A 12,001-nucleotide genomic window follows, 5' to 3' on the forward strand; every position below is an offset into this window, starting at 1 on the left:
TCCGGCACCATTCACCGTGTCCCACCAAGCACCAACACGCTCATCCATTGGGGGACAAGGCTCTGCTTCCATCTTGCCCAAAATCTCCCTCAGAGGAGGAGGAAGAGGTCTCTCCACCCCACGTTGACTGGGTAGCTGCCTCCTTCCACGTCCTCGGCCAACAATCCAGCGGGATTTATCCGCGGCAGGACCCCCCCATCCCCTTCATCTTCCCCATCCGGCGCCGAAAAAGATGTGTACTCACCTGGGTCGGGAGCGATGCACTCGCACTTGTACATGGTCACGTAGTCCGGTTTGAAGTCGGAATTGATGGGATAGTATTTAAAAGCTCCGATCATCTTCTTGATGGCGTCGTAGATGAAGATGAAGCTGATGAGGGTGGAGAAGCCTTCCTCCGTGAAGCGGGTGATGTACTTTATAATGAAGCTGGCGTCGGTGGCCACCAGGATAAGGCACTGTAGGGCAGAGTGCAAGCCGATCCAGAGGCGAAACTCCATGTAGTCGATGCCGTTGCCTCTGGAAGTGGGGACAAGACGAGAACAGCCCCGTGAGAGCACGCCGTGGGCACGATGGGATAGCTCCCACCCCAGTAGGAATGAGTCCCGGTTCCCCCCAGCATCGCCCAGCACCTACTTGCTGAAATCGAAGAGTAGCTTCTCGAAGATGAGGATGGGGCCGGTGCTGCTGAGGATGATGAGCGGCTGCCCGGCGAAGAGGCAAAACATGGAGCCTGCCATCGCCGTGCCGAGGAAACTCTCCATGACGCCCTGGGGATGGATCAAACTCAGCTTTATGGTGATGCTGTGACAAGTTTTATCCCCACGGGCAGCCCGGATGGAGATGGGAATGAAGGACTTCTGCTTGGACCCACATAGGGTGGTTGGGACCATGTGCCCTTGCTCCTGGCATTGACATTGAGTGGAGTTTTCCCGTTCCACAGGTATTTCAGGACTGTCAGTCCCGCTTGGCAATGAATTTCCATCCCCAGCGTTAAAGCCTGGCATGGCACAAGGCGGGGTAAAACCCAACCCATCCCACCCCATCCCATCCCATCCCTACTTCCTGTCCCCAAGCCAAAGTGACCCCCCTTCTTGGACTCAACCTGGTAGTTGTCCGTAGCATCCCCAAGCAAGCCCCCGAACGTGATGGCATTGGTGATGCAGCCCAGGTAGATGAACAAGATGGCGGAGATGGACTGGATATGAAAACCTTCATAGAAGTCACTCGGGAACCAGGGCAGCTTCCTCTTGATATCCAAGTAGAGGCCGCCACAAAACCTAGGGAGACACCACCGAGGATCACATGCGTGTGCCTTCCACCAACATAGATAGAGTGCTGCGCAAAAGCCCGTGCCCCAAAAGGATTTCATCCCTCCGTGCCCCAGTAGACCACGGCGTGAGTCAGGAAGAGACGTTGATGGGTGCTTGGCACCCTCTGAAGTTTTGTGGGTGGTGGGGTGCTGCTCACCTGCCGGTCCACGCGAGCTCTTCCCCGATTTCATGAACTTCAGGCATCTCCCCATCGTCGCTGCCACCTCCGCCGCCCCCGGCGCCCGCCCCACCGGCCGTGCCGTTCATCTGCCCCACTTCGTTGAGCGAGAAAACCGATTTCCTGCGGGAGAGAGCCACCAGTGTTGGCCACAGCGCCAGCCCCACCAAGCCGGTCCCAACGCAGGGACCATGACCAAGGCCACGGTGTAGGGCTCTGCCTGCACGAGAGCTTGGGTTCTGGGGTGAATTTGGAAAGATCAAGAGCTGGATTTGCTCAACCCAGGGGGGTAATGCCGATTTTATGGAGTGGAAACGGCTCTGAGCTGATCCGGGGGCAAAAAACTGCTGAAAAAGCAGCAGTTTTGGAACATTTGCAGGGATTCTTTCTAGGGACGAAGGCAAGCAAAGCTGCTGTCCTCCTCCAGCATCTCCAAACCAGGAGAGATGGGGATGGCCACAGGGCTGGGACCAGCCCCACGTCTCCCACCTACCTCTTCTCAGCCGAGGGCACTTTTTTGGGTGGTTCAATCCTAATGTTGGGGTCCCACTCGCCGGGAGGCAGGACGATGACTTCATCCAGAAACTCATCTATGCCAGCGATCAGGTCTTCTCTATCCCGGGCTTTGTAGGCGACATCGCTGAAGAGCTGGGGGTGGAGAGAGGAGAAGCGTCAGCCTGGGAATGGCGTGGAAGATGTCCCGCATCGTTACGGGATTTTAAAGCTGATTTCGTTGGGCGATAGGATGAAAACTGCTTTTTTTTTTTCTTGGCTTTGAGCAAGGAGGTTCCTGGTGTGGGCTAGGTGTTGCATCTACTCACATCGTCCACCATGAGGGTTGCGATGGCTCTGCCGATCTCATTGTAGGATTTGGCTTTTCCCGCGGGACCAAGGAGAATAAAGAGGAACCTGGGAAGGGAAAGAGGCCACGATGGCCACCTCCAACCACCATGATCCACGTCGTGAGACCACTCGGTGCTTTGGACCAGAGGGAATTGTGCTCACCTGGTGGGGACGGGCACCTCCGTCACCCCTCCCAGCATCGTCGCCTGGAGGAGCCGCACAAAAGCCACAAAGGGCTTCTCCAGGAACTCCACTTCTCCCACCAGCACGTTGGAGGCCTCTGCATCCTTGGGGATCTTCTTGATGAACTTGTTCTTCAGCTGTTGGAAAGACAGGAGGAAGGGAGCGGTTGCCAAAATTGGGCTTTCCCCCCTCTTTTCCATACCCCAAACACAGAATCTGAAGCCCCAGGCTCAAACCTCTTCATCTCTGACAGTCCCAGGACTCCCGGAGGTGGGGATTCAAGAGCAATATGCAAGAATAAACCAGCAAGAATTCATAAAGGTGAATTTCTTCGTTACTCCAAACCATCACTAAGCCCGAGATTAACTTGAAATCCCACGTTCGGGGCTCCCTAACACAACGTGCAACCGGACGGTTTGCAACAGGGGCTTCGCTGCGCTGGGGTCTACGCAAAGGAAAACCCCGGCGATCCCCCTGCAGAAAATCTGAGCCAAAAAAAGACGGAGCCCGGAGCAAGCCAGCATGCCTTTTTGCAAGTCCGTTTGCAGCCCTGCAGCCCCAGGCTCCCCCAAGCCCCTACGTAACGCAGAAACGCCGCTCGGCGCCGTACACGGGGCATGTTTTTGTAGCTCATTTCCACCCTTAACCTCATCCCGGGAGCAGGAATAAATAATGGAAGTAGGAAACCTCGGTCATGGATTTATTCCCCGGGTCTCTTCTCCCCTGCAGCTCTTTCATTATTAGTCTAAAAGGGTTCAATACCAACCCAGGCAGGGTGTTATTATAATCTATATGCCAGCATGAGGGGAGGCATGTGAGCCGGGCAGCAAGCTCTCTCCCCTTTCTAATCTTTTAAACCCAAATGGAAAAAAAAAAAAAATAAAAAAAAAAATCATAATAATAAAGCAACTCCTCCAATGCAGCTTGGAATAAGCAAGAGCAGGAGTTAACAGTGACCACTAAGCTGCGTGTAACACTTAAAAAGTCCCTTTGTAGTGGGCCTAATAGGGCGATTAAACCTAAATGCTTTGCATATTTTGGGATTAACCCTCCGCACCCCACTGCTGGAGGCTGATATTTGGGGTTCCTTAGTGGGCGGCCGGCTTGCTTTATCGCAGCTCTAATTTAGGAAGATGCCCTGGAAACCTTCTGCCTCCCCTGATACGGTGGCATCCCTGTCCCATGGCTCCCAGCATCACGTGGATTTCCATCCATCGCTTCCCCCTAAATTGATCACCCCAGGTAAGCCCAGCAAGGACATCCCTGGGGAAAAGCAAGCTCTTACCCCATACTGTCCCCTACAAACCCGTGTTGTGTTTAATTTTCCCGTAGGTTTATGCTGAAATCAGCGTTGTGTCCAAGGCCAGGTTGGACGGGGCTTTGAGCAACCTGGTCTAGTGGAAGGTGTCCCTGTCAAGGGCAGGGGGTGGAACTACTGGTTGGGTCACACCAACCCCATGGACGCTCCAGGCTTGGGGAAGGGTGGCTGGAGAGCTGCCCGGTGGAAAAGGACCTGGGGGTGGTGGTCGACAGACGGCTGAATATTAGCCATCGGACAACACCAAGTTGGGCGGGAGTGTTGATCTGCTTGAGGGTAGGATGGGTCTAGAGAGGGATCTGGGCAAGCTACATTGATGGGCCAAGGCCGATGGTGTGAGGTTCAACGTGGCCAAGTGCCAGGTCCTGCGCTTGGGTCTCACCAACCCCATGAACGCTACAGGCTGGGGGAAGAGTGGCTGGAGAGCTGCCTGGTGGAAAAGGACCTGGGGGTGGTAGTCAACAGGGGTCAGATTACAAGCCATCAGTGTGCCCAGGTGGCCAAGAAGGCCATCAGCATCCTGGCCTGTGTCAGGAACTGTGTGGCCAGCAGGACTGGGGCAGTGACTGTCCCCCTGTACTCGGCACTGGTGAGGTCCCACCTCAAGGGCTGTGTCCAGTTTTGGGCCCCTCATTCCAAGAAGGACCTTGAGGGGCTGGAGCGTGTCCAGAGAAGGGCAACGGAGCTGGTGAGGGCTCTGGAGCACGAGTCTGGTGAGGAGCGGCTGAGGGAGCTGGGGGTGTTCAGCCTGGAGAAGAGGAGGCTGAGGGGAGACCTTCTTGCTCTCCACAGCTCCCTGAAAGGAGGGGGTAGCCAGGGGGGGTCGCTCTCTTCTCCCAAGGAACAGGCAATGGGATGAGAGGAAACGGCCTCAAGTTGCCCCAGGGGAGGATTAGATGGATATTGGGAAAAATTTCTTCCCGGAAAGGGTTGTCAAGCATTGGAAGAGGCTGCCCAGGGCAGTGGTGGAGTCGCCATCCCTGGAGGGATTTAAAAGCCGGGCAGACGCAGTGCTGAGGGACGTGGGGTAGTGGGGGTTTGGGCGGTGTTGGGGTGATGGTTGGACCTGATGATCTGAAAGGTCCCTTCCAACCCAGACCATTCTATGATGCTATGATTCTAAGTAGATGGTCTTTAAGGTCCCTTCCAACTCTAACCATTCTATGAAATCACACGCCAACAGGAACAGAGCGAAGCCCATACAATGCATCAACGGTTCCCAGCTAAATAGCCTCGATACTGGGATGGGGATGGGACATCCAGCAAAAGAACGGCATAAACCCCTGCTGATCCATCGCAGCGGCAAGCGGAGATCTGCCCAGGAACTGCCCGAGCTGCCTCACCTCCTTCAACCTGGGGGCTTTATTCCCATGGTGGGAGACGACAGGATCTGCAAACCCTTGGAAATCAGCCCTTCCACCTCCTCATCTCCCCTTAATTTTACAAACCGAAGACTTGGGAGAACATTCGGGAATGGTGGCTGATTTCTCCCAGCTCCCCCGCGCAAAGCAAACCAGGGGGAAAAAGCCCAGACTTTTGGACTGAGTTTTGCATTAAGAAACTCGTGTCCTTCACGCTGCAAACGGAGGGAAAAATGGAACCTGCCTCTGTATTTACAGAGGAGAATTCCAGAATAGAGCTGTGTTCACCTTTGCTGACCCAAGTGCTTGGTTGGGATTTTACCCCCTGCCCTTACCCAGCCAAGCAAAGGCTCCTTTAGGATCTCTGCGCTCTTCCAAGCACCTTTCCTTTCCTACCTAAAGATTTTAAGGAATTTCTTCCTCCACCCTCAGGATCACCCTACACCAGCAGCCTCACGTGTCCCTAATTCCGCGTTCAGCTTGCAAGCCCAGGTATGATTTCTGGGACAGCTTCCCCATGAGTTAGCAGGGATCAATACACGTATTAATTTCCCTAATTAGGAATTTGTGGGGTTATCGACCCAGCGAAGCCGCACAAGGCTCACATGGACTTGAACAACCACAGAGCCCCTGCCCCACGGCGGGCCGTGTCGGAGATGCTCCCCACAGCATGGCACTGGTGTTTTCGGGGACGATTACCTGGTCGGTGCTCGGCGTGTCCGAGATGTCGTTCATGCTCCGACTCTGCGCGTGACCTGACGGCGATAAGAGAGAGGAGGTGAGAAAACCGCCCCAGGTTTGGGGGGTTTGTGAATGCACAGCCGTGATTTCAACCCCAGGTGCAAGGAGAAAACGTGGTGGGAGAACTTCAGCGCAAAGGAAAACCAACATTATTTATTACAGCTGGGCTTGCGAACCAGGTGCGATAAGATGAAAACCCAAGAATATGAGTTTTTGTGAGATCAGCCACCCTGCGGTTACACAAACCACGTCTCCTTTATGGCTGTGGTGGGATCCCCTTGTGATTGCGATCACCCACTCACACAATGCAACCTGATTCTTTTTTTTTTTTCCCCGGTTCTTTTTTGGACCGTTTCTGCCTCCCCGCTGCCCTCCCCGGCTTACGCAGGCGGCCGTAGCTCGCACTCTGCCGCATCCGCAGGTCTTCGGTGGAGCGGTGGAAGGCAGCGCCGGCGGCCGGGCTCCGGACGGGGCTGCGGGCTGGGGGAAAGGAGGCGTTAGAGGAGATGCAGGTACCATGGGGAACCGTCGGGTGATGCTGAAGGCAAGAAACCGGGCTGAAAATCAGCTGCCCAGCCCAGACGTGACCCTTCCAGCGCTGATACACCAGCAATTTGCTTTTCCCACCCACTCTCATTTGCACTTTTATCCCACTCAACAGTAATTTTCCCATTACAAAGAATAAACTGCCTTAACCCAAGTCTTTCTGCCCCCCCAATGCTCTCTTCAAGGCTATAAATCATAGAGTTCTAGAATGGTTTGGGTTGGAAGGGACGTTAAAGACCATCTAATTCCAACCCCCTGCCCTGGGCAGGGACACCTCCCACCAGCCCAGGTTGCTCCAAGCCCCGGCCAACCTGGCCTTGAACCCCTCCAGGGATGGGGCAGCCACAGCTTCTCTGGGCACCCTGGGCCAGGGGCTCACCACCCTCACAGCAAACAATTTCTTCCTAATATCTAATTAAATCTCCCCTCTTTCAGTGTAAAACCCTTCCCCCTCGTCCCATGGCTCCCCTCCCTGCTCCAGAGTCCCTCCCCAGCTTTCCTGGAGCCCCTTTAGGGACTGGAAGGGGCTCCAAGGTCTCCCCGGAGCCTTCTCTTCTCCAGGCTGAACCCCCTCCAGCTCTCTCAGCCTGTCCTCCCAGCAGAGGGGCACCAGCCCTCTGCGTTCAGAAGTGCAATTTCTGTTATTTAGGAAGACCCAACACTTCATGTGGCTTTTTAATCTCCTAACTCTCCAAAGAAACAGACACTTGAAATTTGCCGTGAACGTCAAACTTCAAAATATTTACATTGGCCACCACCGCGTGAACGTTTCTCCCCCTGAACTGGTGATGAGTTCCATTCTTCATCTCAGACGTTTAAACTGAATTTCTTAGCTACAAAGACTTCGCTTTCCCCTCATGCATTTTCTGTGTGAAGCCCAGCGTTTTCTCAGAAAACCTCCTGAATTCCCCAAACTGTGTTTTCCTTGGGGAAAAAAAACAACATCTGGACCAGCTTTGTTGAGCTGCTCTGCGTCTCTCTGAAACACCAGCTGCAATCGCTTCCTCATTTTTATTTATTTTTTTTTTTAAAACCGACTAAAATAATGATGAAATTCCCGCTGGGCGTGACCATGTTTTCAACGCGCTGCTATTATTTATTCCAAAACCATGGAGTTGCCGTTGGCACGAGAAATGAGAGGGACCCCTCTGCTCCTACTAACCATATTTTCCCTGATGCCCCTTATTTGCGAACTCAAAGCGATGCCATCGTCTCACCGAGGAACTGGAAACGCGTAAGACGCCCCTATTTTTCCTATCTACGGGGAATAACCGCAGCGTTTCAAAGGCACGCTCTGTTTTGAAGGCTTCTGGGCAAATATCTACCCCTCTGACATGGATGATGGCTGTTTTGAAACCTGGGGATGCCCACGGGCTGGGAATATTGCTTATTGACAGCCTCTTCCACGTGTGCTTTGAGCTTGGGCGCTGCTGTTTCTGTCTATCCGGGGAGCAGCCAAAGCCCAGCAAATCCCGGGCTCCACCAAATGACCTCTGTTTAAACCTAAGTAAATAATCTAGCGTGAAAACAAAACAAATCCCCTTTTATAATGGCTCAAAAATAGGCAGGTTCAACCGCGGAGCAGACTGGATTTGTCTGTAGGCTGCTCTGCCAGAAAGCCCTTTGGCCAAGCGACCGCCAACGCCGTAGTCCCTCACACAACGCCATTGTCCATCTCAGCAGACGTACAGAATTACAGAATGGTTTGGGCTGGAAGGGAACTTAAAGACCATCTAATTCCAACCCCCTGCCCTGGGCAGGGACACCTCCCACCAGCCCAGGTTGCTCCAAGCCCCGGCCAACCTGGCCTTGAACCCCTCCAGGGATGGGGCAGCCACAGCTTCTCTGGGCAACCTGGGCCAGGGGCTCACCACCCTCATAGTGAAATATTTCTTCCTGAGATCTCATCTAAATCTCCCCTCTTTCAGTTTGAAGCCATTAGCCCTCGTCCTGTCACTACATGCCTTGTAAAAAGTCCCTCTCTCCAGCTTTCTTGTAGGTCCCTTCCTTGACATCTCCTTGGCTTCCGGCTCCCAATGACCCCTACCTTTAAAGCCACCAGTGGCAGAGCTTTTGGGGTCTTTCTCAATGCCGTAAATGGTTGGGTGCCCCAAATGGTTGGGTTTCCCCCTTTCCTTCTCCTGAGATCTTCCTCCCCCTGGGCTTGCTCACCGAAGACTCGAGGATGCAACCGGGCGCAGGTTGGACCCCAAGGACTCACTTGTGTTAGAGGAGACGGACTTTCCGATGTCGGCCAAGGACCGGTGGATTGGCTTCTTGGTTTGGTGACGGTGCTTCCTGAGGAGCACGTAGCTTATCTTCTCCCGCAGCTCCGGCTTGAGCAGACCGTCCTCGATCTGCTTCTCAATGACATCGTCTGCAAGTGCCGAACAAGGGAGGTGCACGGGTTACCCTACTGCAAACCTTCCCCAAAAGCTCAAGACAATGACACTTATCGAACCAAACTGATGGCTCTCGACTCCTCTCTTTGCTTATTCCCGTGCAAATTGGTTTATATTTGCATGCAGCAAGTAAACGCATTTAAATCTGCTCCCAGAACTTTAGGACATGGGGAAAAATGCATCCAAAACCACTGGTACCTGCTGGCTCCTACCTATAATTTGGGGCAAAGAGTAGCCATCTAAGTCCAGGAGCACCGTTCCCGTCTGTAGACACGTCCGCAGCTCAAAGAGGCTGTGCAAAGACAACGTGGACACGTGGGGCTTGCTCCACCTCTCCCCGCCTTCCTCCACCTTTTCTTCAAACTTTATCCACCTGAAACGAGAGCGGCAGGCATGGGGACGGGCCCGGAGTGGGATGGCGTACGAGAAGGGAATAAGACAATTGCTTTTCCTGCGGAGTTTCCCTTCTGCCGGTAGCTTTGGAAACCTGGATAAATTCATCCTGCAAAGTTTTGGCTTGTTATTCCGCATGGGAACGGAGGAACCAAGGAACCAGAGAAAGTGCTGCTTGCGTGGTTGCAGAGCGGAGCAAAACCTCTCGGCCCCACCACTGAACTCAACCCCGCAGGTTTCACCCTCCTCAAACTGCTCCTAAGAGATTTGGGAGGTTTTCCCAAGGAGCCGAGCTTGCCTTAGCCAGGATCCGCACCCGCGTGGACCAGCCGTGCACGCGGGAAAGCAAAAACCCAAATGCCTTTTTAATTCCTTAGCAATACTCAAGACTTCAACCCGGGCGCTTCATTCCCATGGTGGGAGACGACAAGAGTTTGCAAACCCTTGGAAATCAGCCCTTCCACCTCCTCATTTCCCCTTAATTTTACAAACCGAAGACTTCAGAGCACATTCGGGAATGGTGGCTGATTTCTCCCAGCTCCCCAGGAACTTGGGCTCCGGGGAGGGCAGGCAGCTCTCGACAAGACGTCAATTTGGGGAAGAAAGCTGCTTTTCCTTTACGGGAGGTTTGCAGGCTCCGTGGATTAGCCTGCGCAGGGCTTAACCTTACAACTTTTAACTGGTACAACTGGGATTTGGGCTCCTGCCGCCGCACAGGGCACAGACGGAGAGGATGTAGGAGGAGAAGGGTTTTTGGAAACGGCTGATGGCTCCCGAACGCCGCAGGGGAAGGATGGGGAGAGCGCGGGGTTGTGTTGGCTGCAGGGAGGCGCATTAAAATGCTGCTGCAAAGAGAAAATGCAGGGTGTCCCTGTTAAAAAAAGCCCCAAAATATTACCTGGGAGGGCCGGGAATGGTCTGTGCAGGGGACAAAACCCCAGCGCATCCAAAAATGTAAAATTGGGCCCCAGTGCTCATCATGCCAAAGCTCCCCACCCGGCTTTCTTTGCAGAACCCGCTTCTCCAGCCCTCCAAACAACGCCGCTTTTATTGGGAGGAAATTCAAGCTTCCCGCCACAGCACCCGCTAAGCCCCGTCTGTGCTCGCCCAAAGCCGATTAGGTCCCTTTTTCATTTCTTTTTTGCCCCATTTTCCTGCCGAAAGTGGGTTATTAGCACGCACACGGGGCGGCGTGCGGGACTGGAGGCACGTTTCCAGCGGCGCCTTTGCCCCATCCCATGACGCTTTCACCAAGGCTACAACAAAACCCCATCTCCCTGCTGCGCTCGGCTTCTTTATTTCCATTTATTTCCATTTATTGCGGATTTAGCCGCAGGTAGCGCTGCTCCCACCAAGGAGCTGCTCTCCTGCGGCTAAAGAAGCTGAACCGCTCCTCGCTGGAGAGCGGAAAAAGTGGGACTTGAGAAACCTCCATCTTCCCGGGGGGAATTTGGGAACCTCCATCTCAAGCCCTCCCAGATGAAAATCCCAATGCAAACGCTGATTTTTTGCCTCCCAAGCTTTTTAGGGAGTGGGGAAGGATGAGCAGGCACAGACCTATGCAAAATTCCAGGGAAAATGGAGGATTTTAGCAACAGCATCCCCATGCTGCTGCGTTTTGAGCAGGGTTGGCAACTGGGAGGATGCTTAAGAGGTTTCCAAATTTTTGGTGATGCCAAGAACCATCTCAAGAGATGGGGTGAGCACCCACACAGCTGGATCCTGCTCTCTTCGCCATCCCTCGGGCAAAACTCCGCACCCGGATTCGGAAATCACAGAATTCCAGAGTGGCCGGGGTGGGAAGGGACCTCTGGAGATCACCCCGTCCAACCCCCGGCCAGAGCAGGGTCACCCAGAGCAGGTGGCACAGGGACGCCTCCAGGCGGGTTTGGAACGTCTCCAGAGACGGAGACTCCCCCACCTCTCTGGGCAGCCTGTGCCAGGGCTCTGCCACCCTCACAGCAAAGAAGTTCCTCCTCGTCTTGAGATGGAACTTCCCACGGTCAAGTTTGTGCCCGTTACCCCTCGTCCTGTCCCCGGGCACCACTGAGAAGAGCCTGGCCCCATCCTCCTGACACCCCCCCTTGAAGTATTTATCAGCGTTGATAAGATCCCCCCTCGGTCAGCTTTTTTCCAGACTGAAGAGCCCCAAATCCCTCAGCCTTTCCCCATCGGAGAGATGTTCCAGTCCCCTCATCCTCTTGGTGGCCCTTTGCTGTCCCCTCTCCAGCAGTTCCCTGTCCTTCTGGAACCGGGGAGCCCAGAACTGGACCCAGGGCTCCAGATGGGGCCTCCCCAGGGCAGGGCAGAGCAGAGGGGGAGGATGACCTCCCTCCACCTGCTGGCCACGCTCTTCTGGATGCCCCCCAGGATGCCACTGGCCTTCTTGGCCACCAGGGCCCATCGCTGGCTCGTGGCCATCCCGTTGTCCCCCAGGACTCCCAGGTCTCTCTCCACAGAGCTGCTCTCCAGCAGGTCACCCTCAACCTGTCCTGGTGCGGGGGGTTATTCCTCCCCAGGGGCAGCACCCTACACTTGCCCTTGTTGAATTCCATAATTTTCTCTCCGCCCAACTCTCCACCTGTCCAGGTCTCTCTGGATGGCGGCACAGCCCTCTGGGGTGTCAGCCACCCCCCCCAGCTTTGTGTCACCAGCAAACCTGCCGAGGGGACACTCTGTCCCTCCATCCAGGCCATGCACTACTGAAAGGAAAGGGCTTGGGGTGC

General features: G+C 54.5%; 1 protein-coding gene across 2 annotated transcripts in view; it reads right to left on the minus strand.

Annotated features, from left to right (window-relative positions):
- The window catches only part of SLC4A5 (solute carrier family 4 member 5), a 34,902-nt gene that overhangs the window by 14,771 nt on the left and 8,130 nt on the right, over nt 1-12,001 (minus strand). For both annotated transcript variants that reach the window (XM_054180905.1, XM_054180906.1), the window contains 11 exons: nt 9,095-9,255; nt 8,702-8,857; nt 6,319-6,414; nt 5,893-5,948; nt 2,494-2,651; nt 2,310-2,397; nt 1,982-2,136; nt 1,468-1,611; nt 1,103-1,277; nt 634-767; nt 245-516 (listed from right to left, as the gene is read on the minus strand). In XM_054180905.1, coding sequence (XP_054036880.1) covers nt 245-516; nt 634-767; nt 1,103-1,277; nt 1,468-1,611; nt 1,982-2,136; nt 2,310-2,397; nt 2,494-2,651; nt 5,893-5,948; nt 6,319-6,414; nt 8,702-8,857; nt 9,095-9,255 — 1,595 coding nt within the window. The remainder of the gene's footprint in view (nt 1-244; nt 517-633; nt 768-1,102; nt 1,278-1,467; nt 1,612-1,981; nt 2,137-2,309; nt 2,398-2,493; nt 2,652-5,892; nt 5,949-6,318; nt 6,415-8,701; nt 8,858-9,094; nt 9,256-12,001) is intronic.

Source organism: Rissa tridactyla, chromosome 20 (genome assembly GCF_028500815.1).
Source record: "Rissa tridactyla isolate bRisTri1 chromosome 20, bRisTri1.patW.cur.20221130, whole genome shotgun sequence".
Taxonomy (NCBI): domain Eukaryota; kingdom Metazoa; phylum Chordata; class Aves; order Charadriiformes; family Laridae; genus Rissa; species Rissa tridactyla.